This window comes from Lissotriton helveticus, chromosome 7 (genome assembly GCF_964261635.1).
Source record: "Lissotriton helveticus chromosome 7, aLisHel1.1, whole genome shotgun sequence".
Classification (NCBI taxonomy): domain Eukaryota; kingdom Metazoa; phylum Chordata; class Amphibia; order Caudata; family Salamandridae; genus Lissotriton; species Lissotriton helveticus.
The window spans coordinates 282,214,034-282,235,722 of NC_136068.1; the positions used below are offsets into that span (position 1 = coordinate 282,214,034).

Here is a 21,689-nt window from a genome sequence, read left to right on the forward strand (position 1 = left end):
GTTGTTGATGCTAGCCCCGTGGGCCTAGGGGCAGTGCTCATGCAAGAACATGGCCCGGAAGTGTGGAAGCCGGTTGCCTATGCCAGCAAAGCCCTAACCGACACGAGACACGGTACGCTCAGATCGAGCGTGAAGCCCTGGCCATCAAGTGGGCATGCCAGCATTTTCATTTATATCTGTGTGGACAGGAGTTCAATGTTGTGACCGACCACAAGCCGTTGCTTCCACTGTTTGCGGGATCCTCCCGGCTGCCTCCCCCAAGGATTGAATGGTGGGCCGTACAGCTGCAAGGATATAATTTCAAGGTCATCTTCCGCCCTGGGGCTCACAATCCGGCAGACTACCTGTCCCGACACCCGGACTCGGCAGTGCCAGCCCGCCCTCCGGCTGACGGCTGCAACGAGGAAGCGTTCGTCCACATGGTAGTGCAGGCAGCATGCCCCAGGGCCATGACGCTGAAGGAGTTAGGCCAAGCCACCCAGGAAGACGCAACTCTGTCTCGGGTCCGGGAAGCCCTGGAGAACAACAGCTGGGCTCACTTTATGGATGGGGCGCCAACCCTCCGGCAGGAGGTCGGCCATACACGTCAGCAGTTGTGGCAGGTTAGGAATGGGCTAAGTGTGGGAGAAGAAGGAGTCATCCTTAGGGGACATCTCATCGTGGTCCCCGAGAGCTTACAGAAGAGGATCCTCGCATTGGCCCATGTGGGACACCAGGGAATGGCCAAGACCAAGGCAAGGCTGAGGAACAAAGTCTGGTTCCCGGCCATGGCCACCATGGTAAACGAGATGGTGCATTCATGCCATGCCTGCACAATCGCTGGGGGAGACCCAGCGCCAGCACCGGTGATCACGGAGGGACCGTGCAGTACCCCGTGGACACATTTGAGCGTGGACTTCGGAAGCTTCCCCGACGGTCGTCACATGCTAGTCATAGTCGACTCGTTCTCGAAGTTTCCCGTCGTCGAGGTCGTCACATCGACAGCCTTCCCTCAAGTAAAGAAAGTTATGGACTGCGTCTTCGCCATGATGGGGCTGCCTAAAGAAATCAAGTCCGACAATGGACCCCCCTTCCAGGGGCGAGAATTCCAGGACTACCTTGCAAATCTGACAATACGAAACCGGAAGATCACCCCATTGTGGCCCCAGGCGAACGGGGAGGTAGAGAGACTGATGAGAACCATCAATCATGCGCTCCGCATTGCAGTGGACAGCGGGGAAGATCCGGAGACAGCCCTTGATCAGTTCCTAGGCGCATATCGTCAAACTCCCCACAGCACCACTAAGTGTGCCCCCGCTTATCTACTGTTCAAGAGAGCCCCCCAAGACAGCATTCCGTCGGATCCAACGTGGGTGCCCTCGGCACGGGATGATGAGGCGGTCCAGGGGAGAAGAGAAACCACGATCCGGAAGGCAAGCGAGGCTCGTTGAGCGCAGGAGCTGAAGCTCAAGGTGGGAGACCCGGTGGTGATCAAAGACCGACACCCCGGGTGGAAGTTTCGGACACCCTATGAGCCGGAGGTATGGGTTGTAGAGTGGATTAAAGGGACGATGGTGACAGCCAGGAATGGACAACAACTGGTCACCCGCAACGTGTCCAGCTTCAAGAAGGGTACGGAGACGGAGGCGGACCCTGAGACCGTCGCAGATCAGGACTTGGCACCGATGACACCCCTCTCGGGGTCACCAACTGTGTGGAGTCCGTCAGCGGAGTTGTCCCAGCCATTGGGCCATGGGACAGGGGGCAGTCCCCGGTTGACCAGTCAGACCGAGGACGGCGAGTTGGCCGATGGAACCCCGGCTGGGGTTACGACATCTCCCTGTGGCCGAAGCCAGCGATACAGCCTCCAGCCAAACCCTGGCCCGAGTCAACGGCTCCGAGACTTTGCCTGTGCATCCCCATGAGTGTGGTGGAGTTGGTGGTATCGGACTAAAAGAAAGGAGGGATGTAGAGCGCCACTCGGGCTCTCCCCGACAATGTATCTACTCTACACGCATACATACACCCCTCGGGGTGGGCTCGCTCCGAGGGTATAAATAACCAGGCGGAAGACCGCTCGTGGTGTTCCGGCCAACTGTGTAGCTATAGTATCCCGTGTTATCTGTTCCAAGCATCTCTAGGGCCTACACCTAGGCCCCGCCGCACCACACCCACCTCCCTCGTTCTGTACCTCTCTTGTCTCTTTGTGTACCTCTCCTACCTCTTTCTGCAGTCCTCTTGCCTCTTTCAACACCTATGTTACTTCTTTCTACACCTCTCTTGTCTGTTTTGGCACCTCTGTTGCTTCTTTCTGTACTTCTCTCGTTTCTTTCTGCACCTCTGACTTAGAGGTAGTTTTAATCCCTCTGCCCTATTATGTACTAGGGCCTTACAGGAGATGTCATGCCAATCACAGGGGTACCCCAACCCATAGTGTGCCCTAGTGTATGTAGGTATTTTTATTGTATTCCAAGTGTCTTTCGGGATAGCACTGGTTCCGGGCCTGGTTAGTCAGAGTCAGTTACCACCAGTACCAGTCAGCAAAAAGTTGGGGGCACAGGATGACTTTGCAACAAGGCCTCTTTCTGCACCTCTGTTGGTTCTGTCTGCATATCTCTTGCTTCTTTCTGCCCCTTTCTTCGTCTTTCTGGACTTCTGTTGCCTCTTTCTGCATTGCTCTTGCTTCTTTCTGCACTTTTTTCCTCTTTCTTCTTATGTCCTACCTCTGTAGGCATAGTTAGAAGTTAGTATTTAAAAACCTTTGAAATTCACTGAAAAAAACATGGGTTTCAGGGACGTTATAGTGAGAAATTAGCATTTAAAAAACCTTAGAAATTCATTGAAAAAAACACAGGTTTCAGCGACGTTATAGTTAGTTGGACATTTCACTCCCACAAAACTAGAGAAATTTGGCCGCTATAGTTAGTTGAGCTAACTATAACTTGCGCCCCCGCAATGCACTGCTGATGACGTCACATATTACATCAGTCATGACATGATCAGTTACATCACTGATGACATCACTGATGACATCTCAAATGACATCACTGATGACATCATCCACTTGATAATCTGACGCACCTCCTCATACCCTAATATAACCTTTAATACACCCACTCTAAAATACACACTATCATTTTCGAAACCATAGACACACCAATACCAGTTATTACATACCCACTTACTGATTCCTAGGTCTACACACATCCACTCATTCACCCATACAGTCACTCATACATGCAGTCACTCATCAATACAGCACTAACATATGCACTTGTATACCAATAAAGACACTCACACACCGCCACTCATCCATAGAGTTACTCATACACCTAGTCAGTCATGCAAATAATCAATCACACTCCAGTTTATTCACCTCTACAGTTACACACACACCATCTCACGTATTCATACAGATAGTAACATATACTTACTGTCTTATACAATCACTGATACAAGGACACACTCATCCATACAGCCACTATCCCACTCACTCTCACATATAGTCATTTATATATTCCAACACTCACATATACTGCCTTTCCACATATGTAGTTACTCACACATGTACCACTGAGACATCCATTCAGTCACCAATACACCCATACACACACCCACCCATACAACCCTTCACAGATGCACTCATGAACCATACACCCAGTAATTCACCCACTCACACATCTATGCACAGAGTCAAGTCCCCCCCACTCACACAGACACTCATGCACCCATACAGATACTCAGACAACCAATAAATAACCCATACAGACACTCACCCACTCACAAATATATGCACAGTCACACACACGCCACTCACACAGATACTCAGGCACCCAAACAGATACTCAGACAACCAATCAATAACCCATACAGACACTCATGTAGCTACTCACCAACCCATGCAGCCGCTTACACACCAACTGACAGAATGATACAGACATTCACAAAGTCACTATCCATGCATTCGGTAAGACACGTTTAATCACTCACTTATACAGTCAGTCATGCACCTACTAAATCATCTATTCAGACACTTATACACCCACTCATTCCTCAATACACCATGGCATGTATTTATATATATATATATATATATATATATATATATATGTATATATATATATATATATATATACATATATATATATATATATATATATATATATATATATATATATAATTTAAACTTTACAGAAAGGCGCAGTCACTGGATGATGTCGTCAGTGATGTCAATTGAGATGTCATCAGTGATGTCACTGACCATGTCATGAATGATGTACGTTTTGTACATTTGAAGTAGCTAATTTTTTATTGGTGTTAGAAAACAGGGCTTATAAAAGATGTCCACCACCTTATTGCTCCCATTTGTTTTTTGACTCTGACCATGCACTGAAGCCTGCTAAGGAGGATCCAATGCTAATGCTCTCTCCCTAAAAGTGACATCTGTAATTAGCATCCCCAAATGACAGAAACCATGCACCCCTTATACATTGTCTCTGGTAAGTGGTACTGTGGTACCCAGGGCATGGGTGGTAAAGGGGTACTCAGGGTCTGCAGCACTGATTGTGCCACCCTCTGTGACCAAGGTAAACAGATGATATTAGACCTGACCATGTAGACTGCAGGAACAGGGTTCACTGCACTATTTCAACGTTGTCCTCACCATGTATAATAGGGTCACAGCACTGCTCTTAAGTATATGTCATTCACCCCTAGAAAAGGTTTCTTGTTCCCAAGAGGCAGGTTGCAGTATATTCAGAGTGTAGACATGTAAGTGCAAGCATACATGTCTCTATAGTGACTTTACCAGTACACTATAAGTAGGCTTTCCTGTTTCAGTTTCTATTTTTGGTAAATTCTGGTGGGGTTTTTTCAGTGTTTTCAATATCTTAAAAAACAGTTGTTATCAGTGGTTACACATTTTCGCGCCACTAAAAACAACAGAAAAAGTGTTTTTCCGGTGTTTATGGAACATTTTGATTTTATTATTGCTTGCTTTCTGCACTGAAAGAACATGGTATATAGACAGTGTACTTATAGTGTAAATGAGGTCCAAATAGAGTTTTGCAAATTAATCTTATTGTAGTACACAGTACAATACTTCTTCAGTGAGTCTTTGGGTCATGTGTGTTCGCTCTTTCCTTCCCATGTAAACTTCCTTGAAAAGGCCCTCTCAGCATTCTTAGCCCATTGGGCTGAGAACCCGCAGCTAAGGGACACAGTAGGGATGACTCTTTCTTTGATGCCACATAAAGCACGAAATTATAAATATTTGCGATTTAGTTCCTGTGCATTAGAAACCAGTGCACCGGAATGGACTAAAAAGTATGTATGTATGTATGTATGTATAAAATATTTTATTACGCGCTCTGCTACTACAGAGTATCCTGGCGCGATATGTGAACTAAAACAGAGCCAAACCAGAGGGAAAAGAAAAGCAACTAGATACTGAGATTAAAAAGGTGGGTTTTTAACCCCTTCTTAAATTCTGTCAGTGTGGCTGAAGCTCGCAAAGAGAGCGGCAGGGCGTTCCAAGATCGAGCTGCTTGGACAGAAATAGACTGACCACCCAATCTCACATATCTGATTTTAGTCGTGAACATCAGAAGGAGATTAGCTGATCGGAGTGCACGGCGAGGGGTATAGAAAGTGAACCTCTTGTGCAAATATTGTGGTCCTTGTTGGTGCAGGGCGCGAAAGGCCAGGACCAGTGATTTGAACACAATACGATGGGCCACTGGAAGCCAATGGAGCTTTCGGAGATGAACAGATGCGCTAGTTCTTCTCGGGAGATGGAATAGAAGTCGAACCGCCGCATTCTGAATGATCTGCATTCGGTTGATGAGATATTTAGGGAGACCGCTAAAGAGGGCATTGGCATAATCCAGCCTTGATAGAATCAGAGCACGCAGAACCGTCTCTTTTGCTTCCCTATGGAGCAGTGGAAGGAACCTTTTTAGTGACTTGAGGGTCGAAAAACAGGTCGCCGTAAGTTTTTTTAGATGTACTTCAAACTTAAGATCCTGTCCAAACCAGACCCCCAAGTTTTTGGCCGGGCCTCCAAAAGAGCTGGGACAAGCAAAATCAGGCGGCCAAATAAGATCCTTAAAATTGGCCGGAAAGTTGCCATAAAACAGCAGCTCTGTCTTGTCCTCGTTGCATTTAAGTTGGGCTGAAAGGAGCCACCGAAAGACGTTGGATAGACAGGAGCAGACGACACTGGCATCTAAGCACTTCTTAGGCCAGGTAAACAACAGCTGTGTGTCGTCGGCATACGCCATTATTTTGGCTCCCCACTGCTCAGCCAGATGGATCAGCGGGGTCATATAGACGTTAAACAGCAAGGGGCTTAACGTCGACCCCTGGGGGACCCCTGTGCTGAGCTTCTTGGGAGACGAGGCGTAAGGAGGCATCCATACTTGCTGCGTCCGCTCCGACAGAAACGAGGACAGCCAAGCCAGAACCGCGCCTGACAGTCCCACCTCTGCCAGCCGATTCAGCAGCAGAGCATGGGGTACCGTATCGAAGGCGGCAGATAAGTCCAGCAAAACCAGGACCGCTCTGCCGCCTCCGTCCAGACACTCCCTGATGGCCTCTGAAACTTCCACCAGGGCCGTCTCTGTGCTGAAAGCCGCCCTGAAACCCGATTGAGCCGGGTGCAGGGCCTGAGAGGACTCAATAAAATCAATAGCCTCACTCATTAACTCTTAAGATTGTAAAGATGCTTTCAGCATACCATCTAACAAGTGTCAAGGATCTACTACAGGGAATCAATTCAGCTCGGGTATCAATTTTGACAGGTCATCACACAACTTTTCTATATACGTAGCTGAATCACTGCAAATACAAACAATATCACTCCAATCTTTGTTGAACTTGGAAAGAACCTTTTTTGCAGAACATTACAAGTGACACTGCGTTCCATGTTTTCCAAAAGTCTGGTGTCATGTTTTCACCACTATCCCAGATGCTTGGTGATAAATATATACTTGTCACTATACCTTGCATTGAATGTTTAAAGCCTGAGGTGTTGGCAATTCACCTACTATCAATACTGACCCACTAGAAACTATGGTCTGATGTATTAAGGGTTTTTACCCATTCTCTGTGGGTAAATGTGATGACACATATTAGGAAAGATTTTTTTGAAACCAGCCATTTTACCTATCGGTGAAAGAATCAAATGCAGCCAAAATATCAAATATGAGTTTGACATTTCCTGATTCTCTATAGTTTACTGTACTCTGTACATAAAACTCTTTTCTTAATAAAATAATTTGAAATAAAAAATAAATAAAAAATAATTAAACTAGACCTAAAACATGAAACTAAACCCTGCATCTTTAGACCAAAGGCCACAAAACTGAAAAAGTAAAAGGAAGAAGAAACAATATGTTAGTGGCATCCCTAAAGAACAAAACTCAAGCAGAATAATGTTAGCCAGTCTTTCTTACTGCTACTTGTATAACAAATTTACATTGCATTGACCCCTTAAGGAAGAAAAAAATAACTTTCACTCTCTTTTTCCTTTCTTTGAATAACATTTAGTTTGTGGTTGTCCAGGTGTTTTTTCAGTGTTTATATGTTTTCACCGGTGAAGGCTATTTTTCTTACAGTGGGGTTTTATCAGTTATTATAGGTTTAAACCTAAAACCCCACAGCCTAACTATAAGTGATAGGTGGTCCATAGGATAAGACTGGGCTTGCACTCAGATATACCCAGGTTGCTAACTCCTTTATAGTACCACATAACCATGTCAAGTTTTGTGTCAAACAACATGCTTTCTGTCTCCTGACACAAATTTGATGCTAAGGGAAAGCTGACAGGCACCCCGGTGGCTACCTAGTGGTTGCGCACCTGGTTACCCCAGCTGACGTGCTTTGGCAAGCCCAGGTTTCACCACCCCAGCTGCCACCAAGACAGGTTTATGTAGGGTGACCAACTGGTACAGGCTGCAAATTCAGGGCGGTTAGTGTAAAAATTTAGGACAAAGGATCAAAATTCAGGACAAAAATTCAGGACAGAATACCCCACCCTAAATGATGAAGGGTAATACCCAGAAAACGGTCCCTGGTTGCTTGTTTCCGGTCCAGGGAGGACTTGGCTTGGCAGTTCGGTCTGGACTGTTCCCATGAGGCACAGTGTCAATTGCATATGGCTGGTCTAAAATTTGGTGGCATAGTGAGCAAAAGAAGAATGGATTTAACTCAGCTCTCTTGACTGGGGGTGAATGTATTATTTATTCAGCATTCCGTCCATCATTTGTTTGCGTAGTACTTTCTAAAAGTGCTATTTTCAAAGGCACAATTTAAAAACCACCCTTCTAAAAAGATGTATTATTAAATTCTAAGTTTAGAGAACCTAAACTCCATTTCTCTGTCTTGTCCCAATAGAAAGTTATACTTGTAAGATGTTACAAAACACCTCTCATGTTAGCCTATAGGACAGATAGCCTTTGAATAGTAAAAACGAAATTGGCTGTATTTCACTATCAGGACATCTTACACACACTAGTACAAGTCCTACCTGTCACATACACTGCATCCTGTCCATTGAGGTACCTTAGGCCTACTTGCGGGCGTCCTTAAATGTATAAAGAGGGGAGAGGAGTTGGCCTAACGGGTAGGGCGCTCGACCTCGGACCTGGGGATCTGGGTTCGAGTCCCGGTAACGACACCAAAAACTTCCTGTGATTCTGGGCAAATCACTTAATCTCCCCGTGCCTAAAATGAATGTGTGTCCGTCCTCATGTAACGTAACTGGTGCTATGTAAAGCGCTCTGATACCTGATTCGGTTCGGGTCTAGTTCGCACTATATAAAACTCTGCAAAAAAATAAAATAAAAGGGAAAGTTAAGGCCTGGCAAGTGATTTGATTTGGCAAGTGAGTGCATTTGCTAGATCAACATGGCAGTTTAAAACTGCACACGGACACTGCAGTGGCAGGTCTGAGATACCTTTACAGGGCTACTCCTGTGGGTGGCACACTCAGTGGTGCAGGCCCACTAGTACCAGTTGATGTACAGGCCATGGGCACACAAATTGCACTTTACTAGGGATTTACTAGTAAATCAAATATGCCAATCATGGATAGCTACCATTGATAACAATTTACACAGGGAGCACTTGCACTTTGACACTGATGAGCAGTGGCAAAGTGCTCAAAGCATCTAAGCCAGCAAAAATTAAATCCAGCATACTGTCAAAAATACAGGGGGTAGAGGCAAAAAGTCAGGGGAAACCATGCCAAGGATGCCAAGGCAAGTGTAACACCCTTAGATTGGTGGGACACGTCCCCTGCAAAGTGCAGGTAAAGTGGCGCTCTGCATCTGAAGACTCGCTGGCCATCAGGCCCTCTGAAGGATTACCCAAAGTAAATGGTGAAGTGCATTTAGGTAGTTGTAGTCTAGATTTCACTGACGTTACAAGCCGCTACCGCACTCCTGTAGACTGCAAGATATCCAAGGTTTTTTCCTTACCTTTACTGCTACCAAGGTTTGATGGTTACGAGTGAGGTAAATGACCTCCTAAACTCGACTCTGTGTCAAGAGGGCACTTCATAACACTGGCAACTGATGTCAGCCACGACTCGCTCTTCTGTATATGCATCCCCTTTTTGTCATCACTATGGTAAAAGCAGCTTGGGCACTAGTCCCGTTCAAAGACAACGGACAGCCATGACAACCACTGCACCTGAACTCCACCGGACAGGTAAAATTAAATTGACTGTTTGTCCATGGTTCTGGGACCCAAGGACCTACCTTGTGAGGGTACAATGTAACTCGACCCTTATGTGCCTGATTGTCACTAGCAGATTTTCCTGTTGACCGCCATGTTAAATGTCTGCTCTTTTAAATACATATTTTCTAACGCTTTGAAAATCTATAACTCTGGTTATATGTATTCTATTTAGTTTGTCTCGGTGTTTAAATTTACATGAAAATATACTCTATTTTTATACATTGGAGTTGAATTTTTCTCGAGTATTGTCGATTTCTTATGAACCCTTATGGTTCTATAAAATACTTAACACATGTTTATCCAGTAATGCCAGACTGCTCTTTACTAAGCTACCAGGACTGTGCTAAGGATTATTGCTATGAATCCAAGGATCATATTTGAAGCATTGTGATAATATTGCCTGGTAAGGGTACCCAACCATACCACATAATATTCAATTTTCCTACAATTGCAATTTGCAGGAAATCGGATATAGGAAATGTCTATTCGTAATCTTCGTTCATCTGACCCCAGATTACGCGACACAGGGAGATGAAATGATTTCCACAAAATCAAAGGGCGTTGAGTCAAGGCCAGGATTAGAACTTGGTTCCACAGGTCCAATGTCTACATTTCTAGCCTTTAGGCCACGTCATTTTCCCTATGTAACACAGTTAAGAATGAACAGGAAATAGCCACAAATGAACACATCTAATAAACAGGAAATAGCCACATTGGTGTCATGTTTTTGCATAGCCATCCCACATCCAAGGAGGCTGGATGTGTAGTCCTCTTCTGCAGGGCTGAGTTTCACCAGTTGTTATGCTTACCGTATTTGACTCTATCTCTCTATTTGCAAATATTTCATTATGAATAGGAATTCCAGACAGAGTAAAACTCATGATCACATGCAGTGGTGTCTCCTGTGGAGACACCATTCTGCACAACTTCGTATGATGGCCAGTAGAGTGCTGACAGTCTATGTTCATTCTTTGGATCTCTCATATGAAAATGTACTAATCCCTTTATGGGTTACACTCCATTTAGTGGAAACCATACATAAATGGTGACCGACTGTAGTCAGTTACTGTGAGGCCCTAGTCTAGGCAGACTAAAAAAAAACTCCAACAAGATGTTTTCTCCACGGACCGTAGTCTAAAAAGTCTTAGTAGGGTTTGCACTACCTGTAAATGGTAGCCATAACGAAACTTGCAGAAACAGAAGAAGGACAAAAGTATACAAGGTATAACAACTGGCCATAAGCTCAGTTTTCTACTGTTTTATATTGGTATTAAAATAGCACTTTGCAAACTCCTTGGTGAGCCTTAAGCGCACATCTATTTAAATAATCAGCACACCTCTGGGCTGTCACAGAGGATAGTGATCAGGACCAGACTGAGAACTCCTAGCATCAATGGCAATTTACTCAGACCAGCCCCTGGTGAAGCACTGCCTGGCCCTGGGAGGCTGGAACCGCTTGCTTGCTGCTTTTGTTACTGGGGGCAAAACCGGCTACCAGTAATAAAAACTGGCCCCTACGGTTGCAAACCCCCTCCCCCCCCCCCAACCCCCAACCCCCAGCCTCCCGGGCCAATGCCCGGTACGGCTAGTCCAGTCCTGATAGTCAAGATAGACCTCAGAAGCTAATGTACGTCTACAGTGTAGTTTTACATTTAGGGTTGGAGCAAGACATAATGCGCATGCAGGGTGCACTATTGCTTTATATATACTTCTTGTGTTTTTCAAGGGATGCAGAACATTTGGGGATACCACACCCGAAAAGTAAATTTTTCTCTAAATATACTTTTGCACGCTGCCTCTTTTCATTGAATCATATTAATTCATAAATAATGGTTCACCCATGCAAATACTAACAAGCAAAGAAACATGGTATAATGTAAGTTTAGAATACAAAACGAACGGTAGACTCATCTAACCGACATAACAAAATCCAGGGAAGGAAAAAACTCTGACCAGAACAAAACAAGGAGAAAGTAGCAAGGCCTGAAGAAGAACGAGACATAAACAAAGGGTTCAGGGCGTGTAGGAAATGGTGAAAAATACAGAAGCTCCTGGGAATAAAATATAAAGTGCAAGCTGTGCGAAAATCCTAGAGGAGAATGACAGATGAAAATAAAGATATAGAGAAATAGTGCGAAGCAGCAAAGCACATAAATAATTAATTGGAGGCCAATAAATCAGAGAAAATACGAAATACTAAAGGAGGTGTAGAACTTTATGAGCAGTAGACTCAACTAATGAAAAAAAAGTGTGGTGAAAAGCCACGTTCGAAAACTTACAATTTTATGACTTCGTTTGCAAACAGGCCACTGCCTTCTGCATGCATCTCACAGTCATTGAGCTCTTCAGAGAGAGGGTTGGAAAATGTCAGGTCCACCCGAGCTTTCTCATTCACCACAACCTGGCCAACAACCTGAGCAGAGAGGAAAGAAAGAGTCACAATGTGTGTGGTAAGCACCCCTACTATCACAGACCATTGTATTCATTGGATCGCCTCTGCCCACCCAAGTGTCTAAAGTTGGTCGGAAGACATCAGAAATTCCATCTGTCAACAGTGCACTAATCAGTCAGACTTTACAAACATGTGTTTACAATCACAACAGCCAAACAAGTAACAACTAGGAGTGTGCTAAATGTACATTTCACTTGCATGGTTGATATAAGAGTTAATGTAATTACTTCACTATTTTGGACTCCATACAACTTAACCTGAACTGGATGATGCTTAACAAAATGAATGAATGAATGAATACTCATTTCTATAGCGCATGGCTACCCAAGGGCATCCCAGCGCTTAATGTGACACCTTCAACACAGAGCCGATCACGGAAAGAGGAATGTTTTAAGCTGTTTTCTGAATGTAAGATGGTCAGATTCTAGCCGTAAATGATCTGGTAGCTGGTTCCAAGACTTGGCTGCACTATTCGAGAAACGCCGGTCTCCGATTTGTGACTGCTTGATCATAGGAACTGCGAGTAGTCGTTTACTGTCAGATCTCAGAGTTCTATTAGGACGGTATAGTTGCACCATTGAGTGAGACAATGGGGAACCCTTCCCAGAAATAGATTTATGGACAATGCACATTGCTTTGAAACTGATTCTTTCCTGGATGGGGAGCCAGTGCAGCATAGTAAGGGCTGGTTTGGCTGAGCTACGTTTGGGAGTGCCCATTAGAAGTAATCTGCTCAGTTCTAAACAATCTGTAGTCTCTTAATTGTCCGCTGTGGTGCTCCCAAATAAACTGCATTCGCGTAGTCCAGGCAAGACAGTATGAGTGCTTGGACCAAAATTCATCTGGCAGCAAAAGGATGAAGAGGGAGAATCTTCCTAATTGTCCTAAGAAGTCCATAGCAATTGGGGGCGGTTTTACGGGCTTGTACTTTGAAATCCAAGTTGCAATCCAACCAGACTCCCAGACTTTTAATCAGTTTTTTTGGTGACGGTGGGGGGGCCTATACAGCTGGGCCACAAAAAGTCTATATTTGTGGGTGCAGAATAACTCAGGAGCATAAGTTCTGTATTTGCTTCATTGAGTTTTAGGAATGACTTGTCCATCCACTCTGACACCTTCACAAGACATGATGTTAGGCCAGGCTCAGATTTGTCCTGCTGACTAAGGGAAACCACCAACTGAGTGTCGTCAGCATAGGTGACGATCTGAATCCCCCAGGGAAGCACCACATCAGCAAGGTACCTCATGTAGATGTTAAACATGGTAGGACATAAGGATGATCCCTGAGGGACTCCATACTGCAGAGGGATCAGCTCAGAGGAAGTATCCTCCTCGTAAACAGCGAAAAATCTGTTTTCAAGAAAGGACTGCAGCCATTTCAAGGCGATTCTGACCACCCCCACCTCCCTGAGTCTTTGGACCATAAGTCGATGATTGACCGTGTTGAAGGCTGCGCTGAGATCTAACAAGATAAGAGCAGCGCAGCCTCCACTGTCCAAAACTTTTCTATACTTTTCTATCACGGCGAGAAGAGCGGTCTCTGTGCCCTGTTGATAAATATATTTATCCGGAGAAATTCCCATGAAAATATTTGTATGGGTTAATTTTTGATTTAAAATGAAGTTTTTCTTGGGTTTCCCATACAAACAGGTGCAAATTTAGGGCACTATCATCCACCTTTTGAAAAATATGATAGCGTTGACAAAGTTAACCAAGTTAAAAATAAAACTTTGTGCCTTATTTACAAGAAAGCGACTCAGCGCAGTGCCGCAATCCCTTTTGTTGTAAATCTGGGAATGTGGCAGAATCCATAGGTGTTGAGTGGGAACACCCATAGCAACACCCATGGCATGCCCCTTTCACGCAAAGTACTGCATGAACAGGGGCTGTATTTACTAGGACACAAAAAGCCACTCAGGGTGGCTTTACATGTCCTTGTAAGTATGGGACAGCAAAATGCGCCACCGGCAAGTCACAAAAAGTGATGTACCAGCGGCGCAAGAAGCTAGTAGATAAGCTCCTTTGTATTTTTCGGATGTTCGAAGATGGCTAACTTAGCACACTGCTGGATATGATAAAGTGTTCTTGCAGCTATAGCTATAACATATTGTACACTTCATTAGACGAACAAGGGTGGAAGAGGAAAAGTAAACAAGTGTAAGCCCAGTGCCTATGAAACTCACACTGTTATCCCTGCTTGCTTATTGCTACCCTGTTGTTGTTCTACAAATCCCCCACTTCTGCATGAGCTTGACAGTCTTTTTCGTACTGATGCAGTCGTTTATAGATCTGGCTGAAGGGATATTTTGCATTCGCATCAGCAAAATGCATGTCCATTAACACATATGCTAAAGGCTGAAAGGGTGAGTCGGCCAAGGTTTTTGATGTGGGTTCCAATTTATGACTAGTGTGTCTTATTGTTAAGATATATTTAATGGTGCACCATGGGATAGGTCTTTTTGGCATTTCATTGGTGCAGTAGTAACTGTCCTTCTACTTTATGAACAGTTAACTGGACTGCTGTGCACTATTTGAGGCACATTGTGGATTGCATTTTTAGTTTTCCCATGTAGTTTAGTTAACATGCAAATATTAACTACCAACAACAGCCTCTCAGGCGTCTAATGTTGGTTGGTGGAATGCCTCAATTTAGGAAGGGATTCAGAAAAGGGGGTGGTGATGAACAGAGTGTCTGAATTAAGCAGACCACTCTTACCCAGTCCAAAGATCAGGGCTTGATCCATCACCGTTATTTAGCTCACTGCCCCATCCCAGCTCAGAACCTGGCTATATGCAAATTAGTCTGTCCCTGGCCCAGTGCATCATGGGAACAGGGCAGACCAAACTACCAGCCAATTCTTCACCAGAAAGGAGACAAGCTACTTTAATTTAGGAAGGACCTCAAGACTTGGCTCTTTGACTGAACTTCAGAACCCCTTCTCCCAGAGCCTTGAGACTTTTATGGGTGATTAGCTATGCTCTACAAGAACCCTCTTTGATTGCTTATGGTGCTCTCCCTGCTTTTATTGCTGTGTCCCAGAGACCCTGGGCTCCAACACATAGTCAACGAAAGAAGAATTTCAGTTCATCTACGTAGATCTATTGAGACATAGTGTCTACTCTCCCTTATAAAAAAACATAATTTATAACAAACTTTTTTAGCTTTCTTGAAACAATTTCACCATCCTACGCACATGTCCTTAAAAACAAGCTACAATGTCTGAATATCGACCACAAAAATATATTGCAACGTACACAATGTAGCAGGAATATCACCCAAAAATATTGTGAAGGTAAGTATATTTAGGTAAGTGTAGATTAACTATTCTTAATCCAAAAGTAATGTCATCTAAAGATATCTGCATTGTCATGATACATCGATGTGAAGTATAGTAAACCATGGTTGAAAAGGCATACCCTCAAAACGTATATAGTCATGACTTTTTTGTATTTAAAAGATATATTGATGTGCTTATAAAACATACTCTTCTGTCTATCCCTTTAACCTTCTTCGAGAAAGTCAGATCCATTGATTTTGATAACGTTTATTTTATCTGTGGATTTTTTAATTTAACTTCTGTAAGGTTAGATAAACACCTCACCACCATATCCCACCATAGGGACTGTGTTAGAGATTGGTAAGTAGGATACTTGGTCACAAATGAGACGAATATCCCATTCTCCTTGTTACAAGTGCATTATATCCTATGACCCTTATAATGAGGTGTACGTGAAATCTTCATAATTGTGATGGAGTACCCGTCTGCAAACTCTAGATCAGGCCTATAGTATTTACTACGGGAACTTCAGGATGCAAAGTTGTTTACCTTAATGTTAATGGAGGGACTCTTCAGGGTGATGGTCTGACTAGCCATCACTTTGCCCCCTTGACCGACATTGCACAGCGCAGACACTTCAATGACATGGTCATCCGTTAAAGATAGCTTGTACTGCGCATATGGAATATTCACTGGGAGCTCCTTTTCTGAAAAAGTGAAATAGACCATCAGACCATCAGTTAGAGTATCTAGCATTATTTTATCATCTCTAACATGAGGGGACGTGCTATATAATATTATCTGAAAAACAGCTAGCTACTGGGTGGAACTTGACTGTAGACTTGCACATTTATATTAATCCTTTCAAGTATCCCACTGATGTTGGTGCACAACATTGACACGAACAAAGACCAAGGGGCATATTATCAAGAACGGCATTAAAAATGATCGCTGGTTTAGTGGCAGAAAACTGCTCGTAAAGTGGTGAAAGTGGGCATCATAATATGCCTTTGAGAATTCCAATAGAAGTCCATGTTCTGGTGTGAACATGGGCTTCTATTGGAATTCTCCAAGGCATAATATCAAGCCCATTATCGCTGCTTTAGCTGCAGTTTTCTGCTGCTAAACAGGCGATAATTTTAACACCGTTCTTGATAATATGCCCCCAGGTCTCTTACTGCAGACATTGTTTCAATAGTTCCTTTAAGTCCAAGAAAGATCTGCCTAACCCGTTGTCTGTGCACACTTGTCCCATTCCTGACAGTCACCTTAAACATTTGTTCATGATTTCATAGCCCTTCACTACTCAAGTCCCCATTCGCCAGTTTGGGCTCATGCACAATTTATCAACAGGACAGGGTAATGGAGACCAGCCACCAGAATCACCCACAAAAAGAATCAAACACTTACATTCAAAGTCAGCGGGGTATTCAGACTTTCTGCTACTTTTCTATTTGTTGACAGACAATTCGCTGCCTACACTGCAGCACCTAATTTTAGTGCACTGCAGTTGAAGGTGGCAAAAGGCCTTCGGGCAGGGTCTGGAGGGTGGAGGAGACACAGGGATGTGGGGGAGGACACCCCGGTAACAAAAAGAAAAAGAAAAAATGGTCAGTGCAGCGCAAATACCACCATTGAAAGTGTGTCATTATTTGCCATGGAACCCCTCCCTGGGGCAAAGTAATGTAATGCAGCGATTTGTGCAGTGTTGCGCTGCTTGGGTTTATCAAGCCACTCAGGGCCACACAAGGCATCCTGTGTCATGGTGCAAAAACAAGAAAACCCTTTAATAAATATATAATCCTGAGGTCCAGATTTACAAACAGTTTGCACTGTAATTGAGTTACAAAAGTGACACAAAACAACTCCCCAAATTTTTTTATTTACTTTCCAGCACAAAAAACTTGCTTTGCGCTGGAAAGTTTCCGATTAGTAATGCAAAGCAACATAAACCACTGCTGTGCATTACTCACCGTCAAGGAGGCGTTACAAGGGTGGTATATTGGCTTTCCCATGCAATCACACATGCTTTTTTTTTTCAATCCATAGCATTTGACAACACATATTTAATACATAATTGTTCATGGTCATGACAAACATATATCGCAAAATAGGATAAAAACAAAACAGCACATACAGGACACATTTTACCTAGATCGTACACTTTAAGAAAATGTTCTACCATTGGGCCCCAGATCTGCATACTCCTTTTTTTCCGCTTCATTGACTTAAGGCAGTAAAGACTATATTCCAAATTAAAAATGTTATAAAATTTAACCCGCCATATCTCAAACGTAGGGGCGTCCCGCTGCAACCAAACTGATGCAATACATAACCGTGCCACCGCGGCTGCGATGAGTATAATATATCTGAATTTATATGCCGGCTGATCAATTTGTAGATTATCCCCAACCCACATCAGCATTATATCCCTTGTCATATAAATTTGAAGCCCTAAGATTTCCGACAAGTACTGGTCTATTTGAAGCCTTACTTGCTGAAGCACATATTGCAATCGAAAAACACATGCACAATGCCAGCTCTTTCCATACTACATCTAAAGCACTTCCCATCAATAGAGTCCCCCCACTTCATCATCCTCTCAGGTGTATGATACAAATCAAAAATTGTCTTGTACTGTTGGGCTTTCAGATTCGTCGATAACAAAATCTTTCCTACCATATCAATTGATTGCGGCACATAATCGCCTTCCTGGCCCAGCCATTCACTCCATTTAACAGTTTGTGCAGTCATATCATCTGGTTGTGTCTCAATTAATATAGCATACAATACCCCTAGCCGTACCCTCCTTCTAATTGCCTCAACCATCCAGGACGTGGTTATGCCCTCACCCATGTGATATTCAAATAGGAAATCCCGAACTTGCAGATATTAAAAAAATTCCTTTTGTTGGAGTCCATATCTATCCACTAACCCTGAAAATGAATCCAATACCCCCCCTCGTAGAGATCTCCTAATTGTCTAATACCTTTAGTCCTCCAACTCTGCATCCTAAAATCTCAAAATATAGCGGGGGGAAATAGATGACGCATTTAACGGCATATAATAACTAAACCGTGCGATGTCTAACATTTTCCGTACCGATTTCCAGAATTTATACACTGCGAGCACTACCTTAAAACAAGTTTTTTTCAAGTAACTTGGTTCATAGAACTTGGCTAAAAGGTTTCTAGCTTCTAATCCTAACAAGATCTGATGTATTGACAGTGATCCCGCTATTGACACATCTTCACCTGTCAACAATATCCGTATGTTTTGAAGTATACATACATAATATTAAAAGGTAAAATTAGGAACCAATCACCCCCCCCCCGATTGTATGGTAACATTATATATTTAAACGCCTGTCTCGCTTTCCTTTGTCCCCATATAAACCTATCACAAATAGATTGGACTCCCTGAAGTTGTATTTTGGTTAATTCCAGCGGTACCGCCCTAAAGTATTACATAACTCTAGGAAGGATAATTATTTTAAGCACATTGCATCTTCTCACCATCCTGAGATGCAAGCATTCTAAACAATCTAGCTGTTTTTTGATCCCATAAACAATACTACCCCAATTCACTTCCATCAAATACTGCTTTTTGACACAAACCTGTCTACAAACAATAGCAGACAGGGTTTTGTGTCAAAAATTAACACTGCTTGAATGCAGCCATTAAAAAGAGAAAGATTTTCAATTCTTCTTTATTTTCCGAATTTGCATGTGTGCTGCACTGTACAACACACCTACAAAGTAGGAAAAGTTTTAAAAGTTGTCTAGGCATAGTATTTTGTACTGAAATGGAACCCTTCCAGTACAAAACCTATTCTAGACCACTCTCACATACCCTTACACTATGGCACAAAGGTGTGTGCGAGGTGATCGGGAGCAACATTCTGTATCAGCGATAGGGAGGGGGGGAGAGTGCCCCATGTCTGTAGATATGGTTCTATCCTGGTCACTCCCTGTCACACAACACAGTGCAGCATTATTGGGTGCTGCGCTGTGTTGGGTGACACTTTTGTAAATCTGGCACTATGGGTCTGACTTTGAGTTTGGCGGGCAGAGTAGTGTCGGTCAGGATGGTGAAGGACATTACCTTCGCTAAGCCATCTATTAACATTGATTTAATCACCTTCGTATCAGTTCCTTTAAAGGCACAAAATGTTTGCTGGACAGCCACCGCTGTTTTGATTGCCACCCACTAAACATTTTTACATTTTTTGTTTGCCAAAAACCGCTCTCAAAGTTTGGAAAAAATAATGATCTTCAAACTCTGGGAGTTTTCTCCCTGATCATGGGGGGATTTATTGTTTTTTTTCCTGCCCTTCTGTGCCAGGTTTGTGATGTTGATGGTGTTGATGGATAGAAAAACTGTATTACACCATCCCCCCTAAATAGAGAGGTTGGTGTCTGACCGCACCTACTTCATTGGCCTGTAGGAAGGAGCAGTCAAACAGTAGAGCCAACTGGGGCTTCACGAACGAAAACCTAAGATCCACCGGGAAGCTATCCCCGAACATTCAGGTGGAGTGACTAAAGACACGGATTTTATTGTTTTTATTGTTTTTAGTGATTTAATCCATTTGTAGTATGCCCACTTTTTATAACTATTGAATGTATTCTTAATATCATGATTGCTGTATGTTCCCAATATGATGAAATGTGCCATTTTACTGTATTGTTTCTGCTTTTATGATTTTAATCAATCGAATAGAGCTTGTTTTGACTGAAGATCCACCCTTTTCTATATGCGGTGGGCAGACCAAGGGTTTGGAGGGTAGGGTACACTGCTACATTTGCGTCAGAGGACACATGTCCGACAAACTCTAAATCACGGCCTTTAATTTTTTATAGAACCCCCTACACGAGTCCTAGTAGGAGTCTTGGGGCTCCTTTTATCTTCAGCTATCACATTGCTCAGAGTTAACCTTCTGCATTCCTTGCTTTAATGTTTACTTATATTTAGCCCACATTAATAGTTTTATATTCTGATTGGTGAGGACACTAATGTTCTATCCCTTGCACCATCCTTGTTCATTAACGTGAAACGATTATGCAAATAAAAGCAAGGTCATGTTTATTGTCTTGTGAACTCATACCTTCCTTGGGACCCAGCGTGATAGCATGAGCGCTGGACATGAATGACGTCATCTCTCTTCGGGTGTAAGTGGTGCACGCTGCATCAATGTTAACTTTCACAGCCTTGGCAGAAGAAGTGCTGTTTGTCAATTTCAATATCAAGTTGACATCTTGACCGACCACCGGGGGATTGAACTTCATGAACTTGCAGGTAACTTCTGCCTCAGGTGCTACTTCCGGCCTCCTCGCAGCTACGCTGCCAGAGTCCACTTCGGCACTGAATGAAGTAAACTCCTTACCAAAAAGTTTTGCAGTAGCCTTTTCATACACAGCTCTCTCTTCCTCAGAACCTGGTTGGAAGACAACATGGCATTACTTTTATCATTGTCTATCAGACAGCCATTAATGATACCCCCATTTAATGTCAATGAATAATTGCTCAGGATGTGCAGCTTCCTGCAGTGCAGTAGCTCGCCGCACTCCAGTGGATGGCTGACCATCTGCCTCAGTTAGAAACTCACCGATGATGCTGGGTAGGTTTTGTATGTAAAGGTCGTTTTTGTTGGTAGGGAATATCAGAGTCAAAAGTGAATTACCGCATGGGCAACATGGGCCGCCTGTGTGCAAACTGACTTGCCCACAACCATTTTCCCCATGCAGATGTTACCATCTGATATGCATCAGGAGATGTAGATGTCCTATTATTAATTCCAATAAGTTTATATTTTTTAACCACTATTTAGGGCAGTGTATTTTTGTCAGACGAACTACTCCGTCACCAGCCTCGGACGCGCTGTGCTGGTGACGGACCGGTTCCGTCACGGCTCGGCCACCGTGCCTGCGTGGCGCGTTCTATTGAGCGGGCGGGGCCGTGACAGAACCGCTCCGTCACAAGCACAGCGCGCCCGAGGCTCATGACGGAGCGGTTCAGTCACGAGCATGGGAGCGCCGCACGCCCCCCCTCCCCCCTAGCGCTGCGGCGGAATTACCGCCGCAGCCAAGTTGTTAATTCTCCTTGCTAATTCCCCTTGGCATGGGTGCTGCATTTTGCAGCGTCCTATTCCATTTGTGACTCTGGCTTAGTGCATGGGGCAGTCAGTCAATTAATAAAATCATGTGTAAAAGGGAGGACTAGAAACATGGACCCTACCC

The 21,689-nt window shown here is 43.8% G+C and overlaps 1 protein-coding gene across 1 annotated transcript in view; it reads right to left on the reverse strand.

The window, feature by feature from the left end:
- The window catches only part of LOC144766739 (protein-glutamine gamma-glutamyltransferase 6-like), an 88,448-nt gene that overhangs the window by 11,197 nt on the left and 55,562 nt on the right, over positions 1 to 21,689 (reverse strand). The window contains exons 10-12 of the mRNA XM_078650489.1: positions 20,558 to 20,887; positions 16,000 to 16,157; positions 12,000 to 12,133 (exon numbers count right to left, since the gene is read on the reverse strand). Of these exons, the coding sequence (XP_078506615.1) occupies positions 12,000 to 12,133; positions 16,000 to 16,157; positions 20,558 to 20,887 (622 nt within the window). The remainder of the gene's footprint in view (positions 1 to 11,999; positions 12,134 to 15,999; positions 16,158 to 20,557; positions 20,888 to 21,689) is intronic.